Source organism: Peromyscus leucopus, chromosome 5 (genome assembly GCF_004664715.2).
Source record: "Peromyscus leucopus breed LL Stock chromosome 5, UCI_PerLeu_2.1, whole genome shotgun sequence".
Taxonomy (NCBI): domain Eukaryota; kingdom Metazoa; phylum Chordata; class Mammalia; order Rodentia; family Cricetidae; genus Peromyscus; species Peromyscus leucopus.
In genome coordinates, this window is record NC_051067.1 from 8643381 (window position 1) to 8668253 (window position 24873).

The following is a 24873-nucleotide window of genomic DNA, read 5'->3' on the forward strand; positions in this document are numbered from 1 at the left end:
GCCCCTCCCGGGCCACCGGCGCAGCCCCGCCCCGCCCCGCCCTCTGTTTACTTGGCTCAGTCAATAGGCGAGCGGACGCTCCCCGCGCCAGACTGCTATTGGTCAGCCTCTTCGTCCTGCCCCGCCCACGGAGCCGGGAACTCGCTCTGAGCGGGGACGGGGCGGGCCCCCTGGCGTCGCCGCTTCCTGGTTGGACTGCGGGCGGGATTCAGCCCCTAGGTTCGAATTTCTAGGCCTTCGTAGGATGCTGAGCTGCCAATTAGGGCCGAGCCTCCGCCGGGGAGTCGGAGGTGGGCTCTCGGGGGGCCACGCCCAGGAGACAAAACGTATGATTGGATTAAGGAAGCGTCAACCATGCAGCAGTGCAGTCTAATTGGGTCACCGGATGGAGGCGTGACCGAGTGACTGGCTCCCCGATGGGATTTCTAGGGTTTGTTGCGATCACGCTGTGTATCCTGCCGGCCAGCAGGTAGCTTGGTTAGCGTGTGTCTCCTTCCGTCGTGTCTTGGGTCAGCTGCTTCTGAAGGGCGCAGGTCCTGAAACGAGCAGAGGACGGAAGGAGGCTCCTACCCCCCAAGCGGCGCCTGCCTCCAGCCCAGCCGCACCCCGCCCCCGCAGCCGGATGTTGTGATTTCTCTCCTCCCACCCGCCCCGCCGCCTTCGGCTTCTACTGCCTTATTAGGCAGCGCTACAATCCCAAATCGTTGAGGTTGAGTTCACACCCATTATACAGGTGGGGAGCTGAGCCGCTGGACGTTGAGTGGCTGGCTGCACGCCGAGACTGGGGGAAAACAAGTCCGAATTTTTGCAGCTCATCAACACAGTATAGTTCAGCTCCCCACTTCCTCCTCCCCACCCCTTTTCTCACAGCAGGAAACGGAGGCTTGCTCAAACTCAGGGATTAAGGAACAACCGGATTCGACTAAGTGTCTTTGATCCATATTCATTCATTCCTGCAAAAATGCTGCTATTGTCCCAGGCACCCAGCCAGGTGCCGGATATAGTGGTGTCAGCAAGAAAACCAAATTCTCAGTGCTTACGTGCTAGGCGGGAAGAAAAGTGGTAATAATCCTGTAAGTGAGCATATTAATGGATGGTTTTAGAATGATGCATGCTACTAAAACAAAAGATCTAGGGATGTAGCTTTGTGGTAGTGCGTGCTTAGCATGCCCAACACCCAAGTTCATTAAAGAGACCAGAATGGGTCTCAGGATGTGACGTAGATCCAGCGGAGGCACTGCGCATAAAGTAAGTTTGGCCAGGAGAAAAAGCATGGGCGGCTTTAGAGTCCAGTGGTCTGAGGTGAGATAAGAAGCAAGAGTGTCAGCGAGATCATAGAAGGCATTGTGGTTTACAGAGAGAGGTCTGTTCAGTGAAATATGAAGCCCATAGACAGATGATTTGTACTTAGAAATGATAGCTCTGACTAGTGGACTGTTAGGTACCAAATGAAGACTGTTGTGTCCGAATGAGACCTGAGGGCTGAGTGAGAAGGTGCACATTTGAAGTTTTGATGGAGTGGAGGATGGAAAGAACCGTTTGGCTAAAGAGGACTTTCTGCATTTTCAAGGATCGGTAAAGGTGGCTGGTGAAGGCACCTGAGGCCAAGCCTGACTAAATAGGAAGACCCGAATTTGATCCGGGATTCACATGGTGGGAGAGGACAATCAACTCTATTTGTGCTCTAGGTACACGCAGTAAATTAATTAGTTAATGTGAGTAAAGAAATACAATTAAGCAAGTGCAGCATGAATAAGGATCTGTAGAGGAGGGAAGGATGGCTAATATATGTAGCACATATATTAAGCACCTAAGGGCAGAGCATCTGCAGTCTATGGGTGGGCACTGCGATGAGCAAGGGGCACATAAAAGTGGGGACAGCGTCTTGGATGGAGCCTGGAACAAGGAGGTCCTCGGGCTTCATTTCGAGGGTAATGGGGAGTCGTGGAGGCAGGTTTTAAGTAGGAAGAGAAGATTTGCTTTGCTAAAGGGCTCCAGGAGGCACTGAGGTGGGCTATGAAAGGCAAGCACTTTGTGTTGGTGCCATCTGGGGGGAGTCCAGGAGATGCAGGGGCAAGCCCTGATGCTCACTAAGATCAGGGAAAGGAAATAGATTTTGCTCACTTGGGTCCATGGTAGCATGGCATGTTTCCAACCAGATCTTTGAAGCCAAGGAAGGGACCAACACAAGACAGCTGGAGGTCACTTGAAATTCATTATGGGAGCAGGGCAGGGGTGGAGGCTGGGAGGAGAGCAAGGACAGAGGTGTTAAGCCAGCTCGAGAGCTGGCATGAGGAATTCACAAGCACCCCAATCTCTTTCTGGTCTTCTTAAATTACCCAGAGTCTGGTTTGGCAGTTTGCAAACAAATACTTGGCTAAGACAAGAAGTAGACCGTTTGGGATAAACCATACTGGGGTCGCAGCAGCCAGGGCATGTAAACAAGTGACTTGAGACCATGGGGGAGCTGGAATTAATAGGAGGTGAATAGAAGATACCAGTCACAACTCCAGGTTTTAGAGATGGTTTATATTATTTAATTACAATGTAATTAGTACATTGTGAGCTGCCATGTAGGTGCTGGGAATTGAACCCAGGACCTCTGGAAGAGCAGTCAGTGCTCCTTTTTTTTTGGTTTTTTGAGACAGGATTTCTCCGTGTAGTTTTGGTGCCTGTCCTGGATCTTGCTTTGTAGATCAGGCTGGCCCCGAACTCATAGAGATCTGCCTGGCTCTGCCTCCTGAGCGCTGGGTTCAAAGGCATGTGCCACCACTGCCCAGCTGCAGTCAGTGCTCTTAACCGCTGAGCCATCTCTCCCGCCCCTACAGATGTTTTTAAAAAGGGAAATTTACTACCAGCCTTATGTGTAGAGTGACTTTTCCTGGGAAGATATAAACAAACATCTATTTATCCCAGATAGTGGACCAACACCAGGCCATAGAAACAGTCCTACCCAGTTCTGAACCAATGGGTTTATCTGGGCTAATTACATCATGGGTGACTCAAAGGCAGCCGAATCACCTAGAAGCCCACCAGCATGGGTGAGGACTTGGGAGAGCTCCCTGCCCAACGTGCAGGTCGCTCCACTGAAGAGTCCCTTCTCCCGGAGTTGTTTCCTGTTTATAGGACCCTGTGAATCTTAAAACTGTCTGAGCTTCCTAAGCCTGAGAGGTCTCATTAAGAGGTCTCATTAGCTTCCCTGGTCTTTTAAGACACACACAAGCCAATCTCCAGGAGAGAACGTTTTAATTTAGATGAAATAACCACACGACAATGTGAGAGGTGCATTTCCTGGAATCTGACCTACAGAAGTCATTACACTCAGGCCTAAGAAATAAACACTCAAGGTTATTGATTGCACCATTGTTCAAAAAGATGCACTAATTGAATGAGTAAAAACTGGTCCCTTCCTGTAAAGTAATGCACTACATCACTTCACACACACCCCACACCCCACCCCCACCCCACACCCTGCCTTCCTCTCTCCCTCCCTTCTTCCCTTTTTGTCTTTTTCCAACAAACTTGCGATATTGTCACCCAGGCTGCTCTTGAACTCTGACTGCAAGCAACCCTGCTTTAGTCTCCCTAGTAAGGATTTTAAATATGTGCCATGGCACCCAACAGGTTGCTTCTTTTTGTTTAATTTTTTTAAATTTTATTTTATTGGTTTTTCAGGACATGGTTTCTCTGTGTAGCCTTGGCTGTTCTGGAACTCACTCTGTAGCCCAGGCTAGCCTCAAACTCAGAGATCCGCCTGCCTCTGCCTCCTGAGTGCTGGGATTAAAGGCGCGCGGCACCATCTTCCAGCTAGGTTGTTTCTTTTTAAAACTGCCCGCTGTGCTAGGTGTGTAGTGTCCACCTTTAATCCCAGCACTTGGGAGGCGAAGGCAGGCAGATCTCTGTGAGTTCAAGGCCAGCCTGGTGTAAAAAGTGAGATCCAGGACAACTAGGGTGATGTAGAGAGACCCTGTCTCAAAAAATCAAAACAAAAAATAACCAACCTGTCCCTGTCACTCCCTTGTTCAGAACCTTTGTGGTGAACTGTGGTGGACAACCTCTAAGGTGTCCCTGGCCCCAACCATCTCTGCCTTCTGGCATTCATACCCTAATGTCTCCACCCCTGAATGGAGCTGCATTGTCTGAGTTCAAATGAAAAGAATACAGCCAACATGACATGTCATTGCAAAGGTTGTCACTAAATGATGAGGCTTTCAGTTTTATGTCCTGTGCCCAAAATACTCAATAAAGTAAAATGCAATAAATAAAAGAAACTCCAGATTCCTCCAGATGGCCAGCAAATATTCTGTTTGATCTGGGTGTTGTTTTTCCCACTGTCTATAGCCCTTGCTTGGTGCACATGAACAGGCCACACATTCTGGCCTCCCTGCTATCCTGGAACTCACTTCTCAGTACTGTAGCCACCAGCCACATGTGGCTGTCAACATTCAAATGAAAACCAGAATCCAGTTCCTCGGTCCCCGGAAGCCATGTCTCATGTGCTCGGTAGTCGCGTGGAGGCTCCGTCAGGTTGGGCAGTTTGGAGGATTGCTTCTACTGCATCTGCTTTTGACAAAGGCTTCACTACGGCAAGCAGTGTGACTGGAGTGCCAGCTGCCAAGATGTGGAGGGTGGCAGGGTGGGTGCTTGATTATCCCCCAATTGCCATTGAACAAGTAGATCTGCATCCTCTTGAAATCTATGCCCAAAGGCCCTGCTGAAGAAGAATGGAGCTGGGTATGGCACAGGCCTGGAATCCTACTTGGAAGGCAAGAGGGGTAGAAGTTCAAAGCCAGCCTAAGTTACACAGATAGACCCTCTCTTGAAGAAAAAAAAAATTTTTTAAAGGTACTGAATCTCTGTGTGTTCATGAGTATCAGACATCCAGAATAAGACCTTGGTGCTTTCTCCATTCTGTGAGCCCCCAGTCCAGCTTTGCCAAGACACAGAGAGGTTGTCTGTCTGCCCTGGTCCACAGCAGGTGCTGGAAGAGAACCAAATGTCCAGGAGAACAGTTGCCGGGAGAGTGTGGCCATGTGGTAGAGCTTTTTCTGTTAGCTCCTCCAGCGGGTTGAATGATGACCAGGTTCCTCCTCCCACATGTTCCCATCTCAGTGAGTCTGCCCACCGACAGCAGTGCCCACCCTCTCCTAAGGATCCCTGAAGGTCAAGGTTCAGAGAGGCTGACCCTTGACCCAGCAGCATGGGCAGGTATTGGCCTCACCAGGACCCCAGGACACCTCCCTCAACACCTGTGGCGCTCACCATGCTCCAAGGTCATTGTTCTCTTATCTTCTAGCTACTTATTTACACAGTGGATCATAAAGAGGTTGCTTTGATTCTGTTTCAGAAACTTCCTTGCTTCAAAACTCTTGGCATGAGCTAAAACTTTTGATTTGAAATAAAATTGGCATAGTCAAAAAGGGCATCTACCACCAGGTGGCGGTGGCACATACCTTTAATCCCAGCACTTGGCAGGCAGAGGCAGGTGGATCTCTGTGAGTTCAAGGCCAGCCTGGTCTATGAGTGAGTTCCAGGACAGCCAGTGCTACACAGAGAAACCCTTTCTCAAAACGAAACAAACAAAAAAGGCATCTACCTTTCAAAGCACCTGCAAGACACAGGTAGTAGTTCTGAACTCAGGTGTCTCTAAAGCCTTGGTTTCAAATGTTGTCACTAAAAATCTCTATCCCATATATGACTCCAGTTTTAGGGGGTTTTCTTTCGCTTTGGTTTGGTAGTTCTGGGAAAAAGCCCAGGGTCTCAAAACTATTAGGTGAGTGCTCTGCCACAGAGCTGTACCCAAACCCCTCTGCCTCTGCTTGTTGTGGAATATTACTTCAACTATGTAAGTATGCGTTAGGTTTGTTTATGCTGCAGAATAGTACTTTAACTGTAAAGATATGTTACATTTGTTTGTGCTGCATTTGTTTAACGATGGAAAGATGTGTTGCTTTACCTGCCTAAGGCACCTGACTGGTCTAATAAAACGCTTCACAGCCAATAGCTAGGCAGGAGAGGGGTGGGTGGGGCTGGGCAGAGAGAATAAGGAGGAGGAGGAATCTGGGTAAAAGAGAGAAGAGGGAGAGAGAGAGAGGAAGACGCTGGGCGGGCCAGGCAGCCGCCAGACAGCCAGACCCAGAGTAGGACACACAGAATGAAAGAAAGGTGAAAAGCCCCGAGGCAAAACATAGATAAAGAGAAACTGGTCAAATTAAGTTATAAGAGTAGCAAGAAATGAGCTTATGCTAAGGCTGAGCATTCATAGCTAATAAGAAGTCACTGTGTCATGATTTGGGAGCTGGTTGGTGGCCCAAAAGAAAGCCAGCTACATTTATTTTTAATCTGTTATGCTTATTCTCAAGCACATTCTCTGTCAGAGATGTTAAAGAGGATGCCAACATCACCAGATTCACAAATGTATGTACAAACTTCCATAGACAGACAAATGTACAGCCCCCCACAGACAGACAGCAGACAGCTCTCTAGCTTGATAGCTCCAGCACCTGGAAGTCAAAGAAAGGGCTGTGGAAATGAAGATGGAGAAGTGTGAAGTGCAGTCATAGGCTGGGAGCTGGCTCAGTTGACCAAGTGCCTGCTGCCGAAGCATGAGGGCCTGAGTTCAGATCTCCAGCATCCATTCAAAAAGCCAGGTACGGCAGAACCTGTGTAGCCGCAGCGCTGAGGCGGCAGAGGGAGCAGGGTCTCTGGAGCTCCCTGGCTCACCAGTCTAGCCGAGTCAGTGAACTCCAGCGTCACTGAGAGACCTCTCCTCAATTAAAAACACTTGCTGAGTTCGGTTTGTAGCACCCATGTCAGGCGGCTCACAACCAACTGTGACTCTAGCTACAGAGAATCTTCTGGTCTCTGCAGACCAACACACAGGCAGGCACACACACACACACACACACACACACACACACACACACATTAAAAAACAAGGTGGCAGCCGGGCAATGGTGGCGCACGCCTTTAATCTCAACACTTTGGAGGCAGAGGCAAGCAAATCTCTGTGAGTTGGAGGCCTACAGAGTGAGTTCCTGGACAGTCAGGGCTACACAGAGAAACCCTGTCTCAAAAAAAAAAAAAAAAAAAAAAAAAAAAGGCAAGAAAAAACTAAAACAAAAAACAAAGGTGGCAAGCTGGGCAGTAGTGGTGCACACCTTTAATCTCAGCATTCAGGAGCAGAGGCAGGAGGATCTCTGTGAGTTTGAGGCCAGCCTGGTCTACAGAGTGAGTTTATAGAACAGCCTTTATAGAGATACCCTATCTCAAACAAACAAAACCAAATGAAAAATAACAAGGAAAATGGACAGTAATTGAGGAAGATACTTGACATCAACCTCTGGCCTCTGCACACAGGAATATGTACAACACACACACACACACACACACACACACACACACGCACGCACGCACGCACGCACGCACGCACGCACGCACTCGAGCAGGCCTGGGGAGGGGTGGGGCACAGTCATGTACTGTACAGCAGTGTTGTAGTTGACAATGAAAGGAACGACATGTACAGTAGCGTTGGGACCTCTTTAGATTCGGTGAGCAAGTGACTTAGTGGCTGTCTTAGCTGGCGAAAGTACAGTCTGTGTCGTTCCCATAAATACTGTCATCTGACACTTCATTTCTCTTGGGATGTGTCCCTGTCTTCAAGTGACACATAACTGTAGTCAGGCAGCAGAGTAAACAGAACTTGGTGCTGGGCAGGCCCACACAAAATGAAGAGAGTCTCACTCTGTAAACAAAAGGGAATTCACTAGAAAGCTCTCAGGATTCCCAGAGTCAACTAGAAGGAATACATTTGGAAATGGGAGTAGATAAGGGCTCGGGAGGCCTGGGAAGCAGGAAGCACAGGGGTATTAGAGAAGCAGTTATCGTGTCAGACCCGGGCCTCTCCACCCCTTGTCTGCAGTGGCTACTGTTCCTCACACCTCTCCAATCTAGCTCTGAGATCATTGCTCTAAAGCAGCTATGGGAATTCCCCTTAGTCTTGATAAAGATGGTTTAAGGGTGCTATGTGGCCAAGGTATGGCCAATGACTCATGAAGAGAGATCTGCTTGCAGGTCTCCGTCCCTCCCTCCCTCCCTCTTTCTCTCTCTTCCTTTCTTTTTCGTGTGTGTGTGTGTGTGGTGTGTGTGTGTGTGTGTGTGCATGTGCACACATGCTATGGTGGAGGCCAGAGAACTTGTGAGGGTCAGCTCTCTTCTTCCACCGGGTGGGATCTGGAGAGCAAACTCAGGTCATTAGGGCTGGTGTCGACTGCCCTTCCCTGCTGAACTGCTTTGGGAGCTCTTGCCTCAGCTTTCCCGAGAGGATCTTGATCCTCCTGTCTCTGCTTCCCGAGTGCTCCCCCATATCCAGTTTCTGCTCAGCCCTGTGGCAGAGTCTTCCTCGCTTCTCAGAAGCAGCTAGTGGAAGAGACAGTCCTTCTTCACCTGAGCAGCATTGAACTTAGATGGGATTCTTAGAACTGTGGGCGCTATCATGTGACCATGAAGGAAGTCAGCCTAAGATTTTCACACTGAGGGCCAGAAAGAAAAAAAAAAAAAAAAAAAAAAAACAAAAACAGAAAAGAATCAATTCAAAATGGACCAAAGAATGTAAGATAAGACCTAAAACTTTGGTATTGTTAAAAGAAGATATAGATTAAACTAAGATATGGGCACAGGCAAAGACTTTCTAAAAGGGACTCCAAATAGCATAGGAAATATCCCAAGAATTGACAAATGAGATAGAAATTTTCTGAAAGTGGGGTGTGGAGATGCACTCCTTTAATCCCAGCACTCAGGAGGCAGAGGCAGGCAGATCTCTGTAAATTCGAGGCCATCCTCATCTACAGAGTGGGTTTCAAGACAGCCAGGGCTATACAGAGAAACCCTGTCTCAAAACAAACAAAGTTTCTGCATACCAAAGGAAACCATTGCCAGAGCGAAGAGACAACCACCAATGGGAAAGCAAAGGCAGCCAACTCCACATCAGAGAGGGAATTAACATCCAAGATCCATACAGAACTGCAGAGACCACACACCAGTGAAACAAGCCAGCTAGCCAGTGAGTTAATGAGCTCAACAGACAATTTTCAGAAGAAAGTGTAAATGGCCAATAACTATATGGGAAAACACACACCTTTACAGAATATAACAGTTTCTTAAATGACTCAGTTTATCAAAATAGCTTAAGCTTCACGAAGTTAGCAAAAACAAGGATACTAGACATATATTCTTAAGTATAAATAGACCTTGGGTAAGAAGAGACATTCTCTAAGCCAGTGGTTCTCAACTTTCCCAATGCTTTGACCCTTTAATATAGTTCCCATGTTGTGGTGGCCACCCCCTCCACACACACAACGACAAAATCATTCCCATTGCTATTTCACAATGCAATTTTGCCATTGTTACCAACTTCAGTGCAAATGTCTAGCATGCAGGTGGTCCTAGGCTACCCCTGTAAAAAGGTCTGTCAACCCCAAAGGGTCAAGACTGACAGGCTGAGAAGCTGCTCCAAGCTCTTTGCAAGACTGCTTAGGTCATTGTCTTGTTGCATCATAAGATAGAAACATCCCAGGTTCAGGTGTTTAATATTTGGTGCTCATAGCTGTGGCCTTAATTTTTAGCCTTTTATTTATTTTTAAGTTCAAATATTAATAATATAAAACATTTATAAGCTTAAAATATCCCATAGCCTTATCGGTTTAAATATTTTTAAAATATTCCTTAAAAAATATCCTGTTTTTAAATTTTCTGTAAAACTCTAAAATTTCCTCTTAAAGTTTAAAATCTCTCAATTGTGTGTTCCTGCATTATCAAAAATAAAGTACCCCCCCTTTTTTTTAACTTCAAGAGGAAGAAAACAGGGCACAACCACCACCTGCATAAGGCAAAACCAAGCAAGCTCCAACAGTGCAAACAACCCAACGCTCAATATCTGGATTCATTCTCACTCCTCTGGGTTTTCCTGAGGGGCTTGGATCCGCTCTTTGGCCCCACCCTCAGCAGCATATGCACAGCCTGCCTTCTAGACCCCAGCCTGCTCCACTTCATAGTGGCTGCTGCTTCTGGTGACTGCCACACGGCACCAGCAGTTCCAGAACTGCTACGGTCCACTATTGCAACTGGGCCCTCTTCAGGAACCCTAGGCCAGCCACCCATTTGCAAACCTCAGCTGTTCCCATGACCCCTTCATGTCTTTAAAACCATTATCACCTGGGTAACTCTTATATCACAACATTTAGCTGCCAGAGCAAGGTACGGTCTTGCATAGAAAAGCATGGAGGTGCAGCTTTAATACCTTATTAAACAGCATTGTTTTAAATGCTCTCTTTCATAAACCTTGCTTTCAGGACAGGACAGGAATTATCATACAAAAATCCACCCTAATCCAAAATAACATGGAGACTTTTGTTGCCTCCTTGGTGGGCTCATTCCATGTGGCCACCTTTAATCAAGACGGCAGTGAAGTCTCATGACATGTCTTCTCCAGCTCAGCAAAAGATGGTTGTCAGCCATGTGGCTGCCCAAACATGGTGAAGTCACATGACATCTGCCCTCTCCAACCCTAGAAAAGATGGTTGCCAGCCATGTAGATGCCTAAAGATGGTGGCAAGCCAAAATGGAATCATGCCACATAGTTTCTTTAAAATTACCCATGCATGGATGTTTACCTATCAACTCACAGTGTTATTAGTTTTAATTTTTTTTTCAGAATTTACAGATTTTTAACCATATCCAACAAAATAAACTTATAAATCTTGAGGTACAGATGTTCACATAAACCAAGTTTATTTATTTTGTCTGTTCTGCTTTTCTGTCTTTTCCCTGTCACTGTGCCAGGTGGCTCAGACTGACACAGGACGTAGAGGAAACTTTTAAATATACTTGGGTCTAGTGAAGGGAGAGCCATAAACCAACTCTAGAGACAGCTTTCAAATAAAATAGAATAGGATAAAACAATTTTAAAGTTATCTATACCAGAAAGACAACCAAACTCCTGTCAACCTGAATCCATTGACCAGAGAGCTCAGAGATAAATTCTGAGCCTGGCCATAAGTGTAGCCATGTGGTTGCTGGCGGCTGGCACACAGAAATGGCAAAAATATCTGACCCATTTCTATCTCAGCTCCATGCTTGTAATAAAACTTACAAGCATACCAGAAAACAGACAAAACTTTCCAACAAAACAGGGAGATATAACTTTGGAGAGAAAGAGATGAGAAAACTTTCCCACAAGACAAACAATGCAACAAACTTACCAACAAAACAAGCAGATACAACTTTCTCTAGACATAAACAAAACTTTCCAACAAGACAAACAAAACTTTCCCTAGGAAACAAAACTTTCCAACCAGAATCAGAACCAGATGGGCGGATGATCTCTCACAATATGCCCTGGGGGACAGGAGAATATTGGGGTCCTGTTGAAACCCTTCCACATCCCAGATAGGGATCCCATAAAACAGAACCAGACTGTGACTCACCAGGAGGCCTCCGTAGATGCTTGTTGTATTTCTCAGCGTGGAAGTTCATTCCAGTAGTCCACAAACTGAAGGCAACCTTGGAGCCTTGGAATATCTCGAGGCACATGCCTCCTGAAGTGGTCCCTCAGCCCCTGAGTTTTGGAGTGAAGGTCCAGCTTTGGAATTTGAGTGGGTAGTCTGAATCTCGCTGGGGCCTCCGGAAAATGTTAATCCTACTGATTGAGAATAAGACCACTATCACAGTTTAAAGCCAAATTTGAAATAAGTTTTAATTAAATACTGGCCAGGTGGATGGGCTCTGGCCAGGTCCATACCTAGGTTCCCAAGAAATGGCCCAGAATCAAGTATGGCAAGGGCTTAGAAAGGAAAACCCATAATTTATTGTATTTCCCATCAGGTCCAATCAGGGGCAAGCATATATCCTCATATTTCCTTCCTATGTACCTCCTGCCCACATGTGATCAAGCCCATCCAGTGCAGACGGGTCAAACAAACTTGTGTAGGCAAGTGAGAACATGTGTCTTGTTAGCTCCCATAACAACAGCCCCAGCACTTCAGGAACTACCTGTCTTTGAGCAAGAGGCTTGCAGATCAGAGAAATTTTTGTGTCATGGATCTCTTAGGCATGGTGATATTGTGTCCCCCAATATACTGTGCACCCTAATAAACTTATCTGGGGTCAGAGAACAGAACAGCCACTAGATACAGAGGCCAGAAAATAGTGGCACACACATCTTTAATCCTAGCATTCCGGAGGCAGAGATCCATCCGGATCTCTGTGAGTTCAAAGCCACACTGGAAACAGGCAGGCATGGTGACTCACACCTTTAATCAGGAAGTGTTGGCAGGAAGCAGAAAGGTATATAAGGTGTGAAGACCAGGAACTAGCGGCTTTTTAGGCTCTTTAAGCTTTTTGACTTTTAGCAGCAGTTCAGTGGAGATCCATTCCCGTGAGGACTCAGAGGCTTCCCGTTTGAAGAAACAGGATCAGCTGAGAAGTTGGTGAGATGAGGTTAGCTGTGGTCTGTTCTGTCTCTCTGATCTTTCAGCATTCACCCCAATACCTGGTTCTGGGTTTGTTTTTATTAATAAGACCTTTTAAGATTCATGTTGGGGGCTGGAGAGATGGCTCAGAGGTTAAGAGCACTGCTTGTTCTTCCAAAGGTCCTGAGTTCAATTCCCAGCAACCACATGGTGGCTCACAACCATCTGTAATGAGATCTGGTGTCCTCTTCTGACCTGTAGTCCTACATGCTGTATACAAAATAAATAAATAAATCTTTAAAAAAAAAAGATTCATGTTACACTTAGGTATAATAATTAAAACTTAAAATGTAACTGTGGCTCATGCTAGGCCTCTTGTGTTAACAGATGACTGATTTGTACTTTCCTGTGGTGGTGGTGGTGGTGGGGTGTATAGACAGTGACAGGTGGTAGGCCAAATGTACAAAAGCATCCACTGCTGGTCCATGGTGTAAGTATTACATCTCTGAGGGGAAAGGTTTCCCTATGAAAGTTTTGTAGCTCTGAGGGGAAAGGTATCCCAGCAGTCAAGAGCCAAGGAATACAACGGAGTCACAGTGCACAGCAAACCTCACACGAGATTTGTTGGGAAACACACAAGGGTTGGCCATCTCTGCTTGGGTGAGAAGCAGCAGGGAACTGAGCAGGAGGCAGTTTGAGATAAGGTTTCTTGGGGACAGTTTTCCAGGGTGGAGACTTCCAGGGTGGGGATTGGTAGGATTTCAAGGCAAACTCTGCGAGGGGATTGGTGAGTTTTTGAATTCAGGGAGGGATTGCTGGGGTTTGGTGAGTTTTCAAACCTGGAAGTGGACTCTGATCTTTTACCCTACAAAAGACCTCATGATCCACACCTGCTTCCCACATGGTGCCCCCTACTCCCCGTGGTCCTCCTTTGACTGACCGAACTTAGGCTTCTGCACATCCTGAAGCCCTTCCCTCCCTGTCCCACCAGTAAAACCCTCTTAGCTGATGTGGTGGTCCACTTCTGTAATTCCCACGCTTGGGAGGTGGAGGCAGGGTAGTTGCAAGGTCAGGCCAGCCTAGGATTCACATTAAGTACCTCTCTCAACAATAAAACAAAGGGAGCTGGAGAGATGGTTCAGTGGTTAAGAGCACTGGCTACTCTTCCAGAGAATCTGGGTTCAATTCCCAGCCACCCACATAGCACAACTATCTGTAACTTCAGGGAGTCCAACACCTTCATACAGACATACATGCAGGTAGAACACCATGCTTGTGAAATAAAAAAAAAAAAGAACAGGGGCTGGAGAGATGGCTCAGAGGTTAAGAGCACTGGCTGTTCTTCCAGAGGTCCTGAGTTTAATTCCCAGCGCCCACATGGTGGCTCACAACCACCTGTAATGAGATCTGATGCCCTCTTCTGGCCTGCGGGGATATATGCAAACAGAATACTGTATACATAAAGAATAAATAAATCTTTAATTAAAAAATAAATAAAAATAAAATTTAAAAAAGAACAAAATTAACAAACCACGCCCTCTATGGTACAAACCTGTTTCTCTTCCCTTGAGAACTGACCCTCCCCCAGGAGGAGGAGGTCATATGGTTCTAGTCCTTGGGGTCTGGTCCTGGGGCCAAGGTCCATGTGTACTCAGGCAACCTGGACCAACAAGCTTTCACTCTGGTCATTTCCACTGTGTGGGTGCAGTCTTGCTTTTGTGATGGCTAACTTGATGGATAACTTTACACTTAAAAGTTTTACATCTTGCCGGGCAGTGGTGGTGCATGTCTTTAATCCCCGCACTCAGGAGGCAGAGCCAGGCAGATCTCGGTGAGTTCGAGGCCAGCCTGGGCTACAGAGTGAGATCCAGGACAGGCACCAAAATGACACAGAGAAACCCTGTCTCAAAAAAAAAAAAAAAAAAAAAAAAAAAGTTTTATAACTCTGTGCCTAAGATTTTACATCTCTGTGCTTAAGAGTAAAGCAAAATTAGACCTCCAAATGTTGGGTGATATGGGTTAAATGTTTTTTACTACTATTTCTGCAGAGTTCTGTAAACAAGCTTGTATAGCACTAGAGAACCTTCTGCTTGCACAGATAGATTGTGACTTGGTATTCTTTGCCTTTGTAAACCCCTGACTGAGGTGGCTGGGCACTGCATTCCAGAATCCCGAGTCAGGTGTAGACCTGGTGACTGAGTCTGAATGAAAGCCTCTTCTCTGTTAATATGTATTAATGGTCAGACTGCTGAGTCTCCAAATGACCCCAGATACACAACACTTTTATCATGGTCCTAGGTCTTCACCTCAAGGAGTTCCTTTTGAAATCAAGAGTTGATTAAGTGCCCAGTTCCTCCACCCCAGCCTTCCTCTCTTGAGGGGGTGGGAGCGGGGGCGGGAATCAGGAACCTGTCACCTTTTCCCTTCCTTGTCTATGAAATGAAATCACCTGTGAGGATTTTCTGTCCTCCCGTTTGCTTGGCTTTTCCTTCTCAGACTGTCACTCTTCTGTGACAGATGCCCATCAACACTCCCAGACCCTGGTGCAGAGCAGGGCCTGGGACACATATTTTAATCCTGGCATTTGGTAGGCAGAGGCAAGCCTATTTCTGAGTTGTGGTCTAGAGGTGCCATGCTCTGATTGGCTCTTGAACTGAGGTTAGCGCTGGCAACTCTGGAAGCCCAGGAGGGAGGGTTCCTATTCGGCAGAATGAATGCTGGGTAGAAAAAGTCACAATGACCACCTCCCCATCTTCTTCCCTGTGCTGCAGCTGGGAATGAACACAATTCTGAGTCGGCACCAAGATCTCTATTCCCACGTATTTCTACCCACTCCCAAGTAAACCGTGACTGAGGTTATTTTGTAAAATAAATAATTTCTTGAGAAGCCCCTTAGCCTTTTACATGCCGGGCCACATCCCCAGTCCCTTTGTAAGAGAATTTTGCCAATGTAGTTGGGCATTGTGGCACATGATATTAGGGAAGCTGAGGCAGGAGGATCACAACTTTAAGACCAATCTGGGAAACATAGTGTCTCAAAAGGAAAAGAATTTGCAAATGTAATTAAGAGCCATATTGGTTGACATCATGATAGTAAGTGCATACACATATATGTGTGTGCATGCATATATGTATTTCTTTTGAGACAGGGTCTCTCTACATAGCCCTGACTGTCTTGGAACTCACTATGTAGACCAGGCTGGCCTCAAACTTACAGAGACCCACCTGGCTCTGCTTCCTGGGACGAAAGGCTTGTACCACCATGCCTGGCTCTGTAAGAGTATCCTCGATGGAACTGGCCTCATCAGATGAGCCCTGAGAAGGGACCAGAATTTTCCTGGCAAAGCAGGCACCAAGTGTGAAGCAATTCAACACAAGGTATTCTCTGATACTGACTCTAGTTTATTATTTTTATTTTTTAAAATAATTTATCTTGCTGTGCGGTGGTGGTGCACGCCTTTAATCCCAGCACTCAGTAGGCAGAGGCAGGTGGATCTCTGTGAGTTTGAGGCCAGCCTGGTATACAGAGTGAGATCCATGACAGGCACCAAACAGAGAAACCCTGTCTCAGGAAAAAACAAAATAAACAAACAAACAAAAAACCAGAACAACAACAAACCTGAGGTTCAGGTTGAGTTCTCCCTCTGAAGGGGAGATCCATTCCCTCCCAAGTCCATTTAGAGATTGCTTCCATGTGGCTGCAGGATGGACATTCCTGCTTCCTTCTTGGCCCTCAACCACAGGCTACATATGATTCCTACATTTCTGGCCACTTGCCTTCTCCCTCCCCGCGCCCCTCCTCCCTGCCTCTCTCTTTGGTTTTTCGAGACAGGGTTTCTTTGTGTAGCTTTGGAGCCTGTCCTGGAACTCACTCTGTAGACCAGGCTGGCCTCAAACTCACAGAGATCCGCCTGGCTCTGCCTCCCGAGTGCTGGGATTAAAGGCGTGTGCCACCACCGCCCGGCTGAACCTCAGGTTTTTGACAGTCTGGGCAACTCTAACCCTGCGACCAGGTGTTTGCCTGTAGGTCTGTGCAGTTGTGAACGTGGTTTTTTAGGGGGACATTGCTTTAGGGTGCTCAGCGTGTGGCAGTTGGTTATACAGCAGAAGAAAATAAGCGTGCTTCCTGATAGACTGTACCATTCTGCAGTAGGAGGCTTCTCCTCAGTCAGCCTCACCCCCTCGATCAACAGGACCTGGAGCACCATCCTAGTAAGATCAACGCCCTGCAGTTCAGGAGAGGGAGGCCAAGAACCCAGATCTTCATTACTCCCACCAGCCAGCTCCCTGGTCACTGTTCTGCTGGGCTCTCCATGAAGCCTGTGCCCCTCAGGCCCAGGAGGGAGCTTGACCAATTTTCACCTCACAGGCTTCAGCGGACTTTGCCCAGACCTATTGATCTGTGCTTCTGGGCAGGCAGCGGGACCATCGACGGACGCCATGAGGGCTCTGTTGCTCCTGGGGTTCCTGCTGATGAGCCTGGATTTGACACTGTTGGTGAGGACTGTGGACACTCTGATTGGACCAGGATGGCACTGAGGGGTCCCTGTCCCAGCTTTGGCCTCTGCTTGTCACCTGCTAGTTCAGGTGACTGGGAGACTTGTGTGGGGAAGGCACAGGCAGCCCAGGAGGCCGAAACAAAGGAGATAGCAACCCACACTGGTGGATGTGAGGACAAGGACTACATTTGTGAGGGAGACAATGGTTAGAGGTCAGAGGGCCAAGTCTTGTGAGGAAATCCTGTATTTCGGGGAGGTGGAAGGAGGCTGGGGCCTAGCATAGGACCAAGGAAAGTCTGATGTTCCTGCCTTCTCTCCTCCGGAGGCTCCACCATGGAAAGGCCCCAAGGAGTTCAAGCACGGAGCTGATGAGCCCACTGTGGGTAAGTGACTTGCTCTTCTTCCTCATCTACCCTCTGGTGGGGTGGAGTGTGCTCCAGCTGGTGTGGTCTCCATGCAGCCTCAGGCCTCTGGGACAGAGGAGGGGTCCTGTTCAGATGGCACACAGACCTGAGTGCCTACAGATCCAGATGTGTGCTCAGGAGGCAGGGCTTGGGCTGTGCTGGATGCCTGTCTTAGAGTCTGGCAGGTGCTCAGTGGCATGGGGAGTGTGCTGCTGGTGCCATCACACCTGGACGCTCACCAGCCTTCCTCAGTTTCCCCGTCTCCCCCCCCCCTTCAACACATCTGGAGGATATCCGTTACAACTGATGGAGCTCAGACCCTCAGTGGGCCATAGGCCCCAGGGCTTCAGACTGGCCCCAGATCACCAACACCCCACTGTCTCCAAACCCCACTTTCTCACTTGTGACTTTACTGACTGTCTTCATTTTCCCTGTCTGTAACACTAGGCTGGTAGTAGTGAGCCCCTCGGGGTTGTTGGGAAGGAGAAATGAGTTGCTGATGCTTGTAAAGCAGTCTACCCAGTGACTGCTGTCTGAAAAATGCCTTTAAAGTCTTAGCTCTTAGCCTAGGGCTGTTGCTCATCAGTAGAGCATTTGCCCAGTATGCACACAGCTCTGGGTTTGATCTATAGTGTAACGGAAAGAAAAAATTCTTTTTTTTTGTTTCCCCGAGACGGTTTCTCTGTGTAGTTTTGGTGCCTGTCCTGGATCTTGCTCTGTAGACCAGGTTAGCCTTGAACTCACAGAGATCAGCCTGGCTCTGCCTCCCAAGTGCTGGGATTAAAGAAAAATTCTTTAACTCTTAGTACATTACACTTAAGGTACCCACCCTACCCCCCAAACCCTGCAATAGGGCTTGTGAACAGGGAACCCTACCATGGTGAGGCCAAGCTGAGGCTTGTCGTGTGATGCTTCACAGTGAGGCCCAACACAGTGTGACCCTCCAGCCTTTCCTCCTGACCTTACACCAAGCCACACAGCTGCTGTGCCTGTCACCCTGGCCCAGCAGTGGTCCCCCGTTCTAAAGGTCTAGGCTCCTTCTCTTTTATCACATTGCTGTTGCTCAATGCCACTGAAAACAAAATCACAGCAGATGTTTGTCGAGCCCATCCGAGGCACTGGGCTCAGTGCTCCCGGCACTGTCACCAAGAGTCACAGCACTTCCTGAAGTACACATTTCTTCTTCTTTTTGAGATCATAATGTAACCAAATTTCCCCATTCCCTTTCCTCCCTCCAAACCCCGCATATCCCCCAATACAGTTATTTCTTACAATTAATTATATTCTATCCAGCTACATGAACATCAAATTCACAAGTCCCATTAGGTCCCCTGGACCTCTGGCTGTGACATTTTCATCCGTTATTAACAGGTAACCTTGTTTCACATGTGATCCTGTTTAAAGACATCTTATTCAGTGTGCACGTTGTTGACCCCTTAACGCTGACCGCATGACCAATAGGACCATATCACCTGCCTGAACTAGGCATCTCTGATGCATTCTCTCCATAAGGTACACAGCAGCTTCTTGTGTTCTGGCAGGTAGGAGCCCTAGGGAACGCTTCAGCATGCGCAGAGAACCACTCTTGCCTTCTTTCTCCTTGAAGCACTGGGCATTGGTGCTGGGCAAATGCCTGACCACTGAGCTAAAGCCCTAGCGCTCTTTTTAAAAAAGAAAAAAGGGAAAAGGAAAGTGGCTGGGCCTGGTGGTACATTCAAAAACAAAACAAAAACAGATGGCCAGTGGTGGCGTACACCTTTAATCCCAGTGCTCAGGAAGCAGAGGCAGGAGGATCTCTGTGAGTCTGAGGCCAGCCTGGTCTACAGAGTGAGATCCAGGACAGCCAGCTGACACAGAGAAACCCTGTCTCAAAAAGACAAAAGAAAAAAAGAAAGAAGAAGAAAAGAAAAATACTGTACTAAATGGATATTGGGAAGAATATGTGTGTCCAGTATAAGAGCAGACAGAGGGCAGCACCTGCCGGATCAGACCTCAGGGGTGTGTGTGTGTGTATGTGTGTGTGTGTGCGCGCGCGTGCACATTTTTTACTGATCCATACAATTCCATTAAGACCAGGAAGGCGCCACAAGTGTTTGGCAGTTTGTTTGGTTTTTGTTTTTCCTTGTGATGTCTTGCACACGTTAGGCAAACACTCCACTGCTGACCTATACCCTCAAGCTGAATCACAAATATTGGTTTAGGGGTTACAAATACGTTTTTACAGAGCAGGCAGACCTGCAGATCCAAAGCCTGTGAGTAATGAGGATTGACAGTCCTATTACTGTTCCCATTTGACTCATGAGCCAAAAATGGTTAAGTGACCTAAGTATTTATTAAGTGCCGACCTTGTGACAAGCACTTGGGTTTCAGACTTGGCCAAGGTCACAGAGCTTGTAAGTGTTGTAGTCAGAAATCTATTCCAGCTGTCTGACTCTGGAAGACGGCCCCCGAAGCAGGATGCAGTCTTGAATGCAGAGTGCTCTTTTGAAGGACTCTCCTTTTCCCAGCCAGGCCCCATGAGGCCTCTTGGGCAGCTGGGCACAGGGGAGGCCTCAGAGGTGTGTTATTCCCACAGTTCTCACTGCCGATGGGAAGCTCTGTCACTTCCCCTTCCTGTACCTCCGCCGCATGCACCACAGATGCATCCACAACCACAAAGGCCGGCCAGGCTCCCGGCCCTGGTGAGACTTTCTAAGCGGGGTTAGAGGAGGGGCCTAGATAAAACAGGAATTGCCTATCTGTCATCTAAGAATTGTGTTTGGGCAGGGGGGGGGGGGCAGGTAAGGAGGGCTCGCCAGTCTCAGGCAGTGCCGGGAAGCCTCATTTGTTTCCCCAGGTGTTCTACCACTCCCAACTTTGACCAGGACCAGCAGTGGGGATACTGCTCGGAGCCCAAGAAAGTGAAAGGTACTGTGCGCAACCCACGGCTCAAGGGAGCCTCCTGCTTTCACCCCATCCCCACCGTCTGCTAGGTATCACCAGACCCTGCCCACTGGGCATTCTGGGCCCAGCCCCTTCCCCTTTCCTGCAGCATCCTTTCCAAGGTCAGAGGAGGGATTCTGGGGAAAGTGACCGCTGGTTTACAGATGAGCCTAAGGACTGGAAGCTTGGGGTTCCGTGGTCCTAGGAGAAGCAGGTTCAGGTAGGGTGTCGATCTCTTCGTGTGTCACTCAGGTTCCCTGTGCTTCCTTCTGTGTCTATCTCTCAGACCACTGCAGCAAACACAGCCCCTGCCACAAAGGAGGGACATGTGTGAACACCCCCAACGGCCCACACTGCCTCTGCCCAGAACACCTCACTGGGAAGCATTGCCAGAGAGGTAAGGGGAGCTGCCTGCCCGTCAGAGGTCCCTGAAACCCTGGAAATTTGGCATGGCCCCACCGGCCTCCTTTTGTCCCCAGAGAAGTGCTTTGAGCCTCAGCTTCTCCGGTTCTTCCACGAGGATGAGGTATGGTTTAGAGCTGGCTCAGAAGGATTGGCCAGGTGCCAGTGCAAGGGTTCTAGGCCTCACTGCAAGCCGCTGGCCAGTCAGGGTAAGTGGGTGTACAGCCACTGTGGGGAGGGGGAGGGGGGCCGAAAGTCAGGAGCCCCTGGTAGGGGCTGGGTGGCATGGTACACCCTGGGATGGCTCAGTTTGCATCCTCCCCCAGCCTGCAGCACCAATCTGTGCCTCAATGGGGGCAGCTGCCTCCAGGTGGAGGGCCACCAACTGTGCCATTGCCCTGAGGGCTACACCGGACCTTTTTGCGACTTAGGTGAGTGGGGCCCCATATGGAAAAGGCTTGGGGAGGTGGGTAAGGGAGAATGGAAAAGTGAACCAGAGGGCACCAACAGAGCCATCCCCTGATTGCAGGGAGTCCTCTCTCTCCCTAGACATTAAGGCGACCTGCTATGAGGGCAACGGTCTCAGCTACCGGGGCAAGGCTGGAACCACTTTATCGGGTGCGCCATGTCAGCGGTGGACCTCGGAGGCCACCTACTGGAACATGACTAAGAAGCAAGCGTTAAGCTGGGGCCTGGGCCACCATGCATTTTGCCGGTTCGCGGGAAGGGACTGGGCAGGTTGATTTGCTGCCCCTTAGGGCCCTCGGGGGCTCCCCTCGCTCTAACAGTACTCCCTCTTGAGAATGCAGGAACCCGGGTAATGACATTCGTCCATGGTGCTACGTCTGGAGTGGCGACAGGCTGAGCTGGGACTATTGCGACCTGCAGCAGTGCCAGACCCCAACCCAGGCAACGCTAACACCTCGAGTTCCCCTTAAGCGGCAGGAGCTGCCGGTGCCCCGGCCTTCCACACTGCAGAAGCCTCAACCCACGTCCCAGGAGCCATCCCTGTCCCATGCGCTAGATGGTGAGGCAGAGGAGGGGGTCCCAGCACAGAAGACGTGGGCTCTGCTTATTCCAGGCAGCCCGTCGAGGGTGTCCCTGGCCTCAGCTAATCTCTCCTTCCACAGCCTCCCCTGAGCATCAGCCTCCTCTGGGCAGGACCAGCCCGGCGGGCTGCGGACAGCGGTTCCGCAAGCGACTGTCCCCACTCAGCCGCGTGGTGGGAGGACTCGTGGCTCTGCCTGGGTCTCACCCATACATCGCTGCGCTGTACTGGGGCAACAACTTCTGCGCCGGCAGCCTCATCGCCCCCTGCTGGGTGCTGACCGCCGCTCACTGCCTGCAGAACCGGCAAGCGCCGCCCTCGGGGACCCCTAGACCGCTCTACTGTATCTGCACCCTCCCCTCCCCAACCCTTCTCGAGCTCCCCCGGGGGGTTGAAAACGGGGGCGCCCTCCAGAATGTCTGTAGTCAGCCTGAGCACACTGTCCCCCACCCGACTGCAGGCCGGCGCCCGAGGAGCTGACGGTGGTGCTCGGTCAAGATCGCCATAACCAGAGCTGCGAGCGGTGCCAGACGCTGGCTGTGCGCTCCTACCGCCTTCACGAGGGCTTCTCCTCCATCACCTACCAGCATGACTTGGGTGGGGTGACCCCGCAGGGATAAAGAGAAAGGATGGGGAGGGCTGGGGCCCCAGGTCGACGCCTAACCCTTCCCTCCCTTGGTAGCTCTGCTGCGCCTGCAGGAAAACGAAAACAACAGCTGCGCAATCATGTCGCCTCACGTCCAGCCTGTGTGCTTGCCCATCGGCGCGGCCGCACCCTCGGAGACCGTGCTCTGCGAGGTGGCCGGCTGGGGTCACCAGTTCGAGGGTAGGCACAACTGTTAGGAGCTGGCTAGAGACTTTTGCCTATCTGAAGCGCTCACTTTTGGTAGCCTCGATGAGCCTGGGGAACAAGTTTCGCTGACCTGATAGTTTTGTAAAAAAACCGTGCAGGGCCCTTGTCTTTGTAGCACGACATTCCCAGAATCTAGAATTCGCTGTCGAGGTTCCCACATCCCTTTGGGTTTCTCCTTTTCTATTGTGACGAGAAACACCATGGCCAAAATCAGCTTGGGCAGGAAAGGCTTTGTTGCTTTCAAGGTTGCAGTCCACCATGGGGGAGTGGGAGGACAAGGCAGGAATTTGGAGGCCGGAAGTGAGGTAGAAAGCTGGAAGGAACAGTCAGTCAGTCCTTGCTGCCTTGCTCTCCTGGGCTCGAACTCACAGAGCTCCACCTGCTTCTGACTCCTGAGTGCTGGGATTAAAGGTGTGTGCCACCACCTCTGGGATGCTCAGCTTTCTTTTTAAAAAAATCATTTATTTTAATTTTATACACGTGTGTAACTGCCTACATCTATACATGTGCAGCATGTGTGTGCCTGGTGTAGGGAAAGCCAGATCTGGAGGTTGTGAGTCACCATGTGGGAGCTGGGAATTGAACCAAGGTCCTCTGCAAGAGCAGCCAGTGCTCTTAACTTCTTGAGCCATCCCCAAAACTTCACCTTTCTTCTTTTTTTGTTTTGTTTTCAGTTTTTCAAGACAGGGTTTCTCTGTGTTGCCCTGGTTGTTCTGGAACTCTCTGTAGATCCGCCTGCCTCTGCTTCCTGAGTGTTGGGATTAAAGGCCTGCACCACCATCGCCCAGCTCAGCTTACTTTCTTATACAATCCAGACCCGCCTGTTCAGGGGTGTCACATCAGCCATTAATCAAGAAAATGCCCCCTAGACATTTCCATAGGCCAATCTTAAACAGACATCTTCTCAATTGAGGTTCCCAGATGTCAAGTTGACAAAAAGTGACCCCCCACAGGATTACAGAGAGACTCGAACTTTCTCTTGGTTCTCTCTGGGCTCCAAGTTACAAAGACTTAACTAGGACATTGTTCCCATGTTGGAGCAATGGGGACAACTATTTTGGGAGCCAGGTTCTGAGACATTTCATGGGAGAGGGCAAGGGGTGTTTTCCTGCTCATTCTAATCCCAGCTTCTCTCTGGGCCTCAGTTTCCTTGCCTATGAAATTGTTGTTGGCAGGTCTCTACCGCTCGGGCTTGCTGTGAGGGAGTGCCGTCGGGGTAGGTGTGGCACTGCCTGGTAGCCTGGCCCACACAGCAAGCTCAGGTCCCTGGATTTGCAGGGGCCGATGAATATGCCAACTTCCTGCAGGAGGCACGGGTGCCCTTCATCTCCCAGGAGCGCTGCTCCAGCTCTGACATGCATGGGGATGCCATCCTGCCTGGAATGCTTTGCGCTGGCTTCATGGAGGGAGGCACCGACGCCTGCCAGGTAAGTCCTGGGGTCCTGGCTGGTGCTCTGCTCCTGCCTATCAACCACAGGACAAGAGTGACAAGCTGCTTGTTGTCCCCCCACAGGGTGACTCTGGGGGTCCCCTGGTATGTGAAGAAGGGGATGGCGAGCACCAGCTCACCCTGCGAGGTGTCATCAGCTGGGGTTCTGGCTGTGGTGACCGCAACAAGCCCGGAGTCTACACGGACGTAGCCAACTACCTGGCTTGGATCGGGGAGCATACAGCCTCATAACTCACCAGGGCCAGATCTTTCCTCTTGTGTGCTGCCTGGAGTGTGCGGGGTCTGTGGCCTCAGTGAAGATAGTGCCCAGGTATAGAAACTCAATAAAGTGCTTTGAAAACGTCCCTCAGAATTCCCTCTTGAAATGCCAAGTGAGCATGACGGTACACCAACTCCCTCACTGCCTGGACAAGGCAGTTGGCAGGCCTCAGATCTATTTCCAGGCCACCATGTTTCCTTGGCCTCACTTCATGCCAATCCCTGTGCAAGGAGGCCCTTGCAGATTGCTCCCCAGAACTCACCCATTCTGTGTTTACACAGAAACAGGTTCTCAGCCTGGACTATACTTCGGGGTCACCTGGGGGAGATTTTGGAATCAGTGTCAAGTCCACCTGAGATCAGTTAACTGGAGTCTCTAGGGAGAAGGCAGTAGTGACATGTTTTTTTGAAATGGCAGGTGATCCACAGTTAGGAATGTTCCAGATTGGACTTGGGGTGTGGAGAGAGTGGTAGCTGAACATGTGTGAGGTCCTGGCTTAGATTCCATTAAAGGGGTGTTTGGGGTTTGTTTGCTTGCTCTGTCTTTTGAACTTTGAGCCTGGCATGGTG

General features: G+C 49.3%; 1 protein-coding gene across 1 annotated transcript; it reads left to right on the top strand.

Annotated features, from left to right (window-relative positions):
- The first annotated feature begins 16853 nt into the window (after nucleotides 1-16853).
- F12 (coagulation factor XII) lies at nucleotides 16854-24389 on the top strand. Its single transcript, XM_028863590.2, has 14 exons — nucleotides 16854-16964; nucleotides 17292-17349; nucleotides 19946-20051; nucleotides 20207-20277; nucleotides 20579-20689; nucleotides 20772-20903; nucleotides 21021-21125; nucleotides 21244-21409; nucleotides 21504-21721; nucleotides 21825-22047; nucleotides 22203-22339; nucleotides 22425-22568; nucleotides 23874-24022; nucleotides 24109-24389. The coding sequence occupies exons 1-14, from the start codon at nucleotides 16908-16910 to the stop codon at nucleotides 24274-24276; spliced, it is 1845 nt and encodes a 614-aa protein (XP_028719423.1). The 5' UTR covers nucleotides 16854-16907; the 3' UTR covers nucleotides 24277-24389.
- Nucleotides 24390-24873: the final 484 nt, after the last annotated feature.

Excerpts from the sequence above, each read along its gene's own strand:
- F12 (XM_028863590.2), top strand. The coding sequence starts at position 16,908 with ATGAGGGCTCTGTTGCTCCTGGGGTTCCTGCTGATGAGCCTGGATTTG. Across the intron at positions 20,904-21,020 it reads CAAGCCGCTGGCCAGTCAGG|CCTGCAGCACCAATCTGTGC; the intron begins GTAAGTGGGTGT and ends ATCCTCCCCCAG. Across the intron at positions 24,023-24,108 it reads GAGGCACCGACGCCTGCCAG|GGTGACTCTGGGGGTCCCCT; the intron begins GTAAGTCCTGGG and ends GTCCCCCCACAG.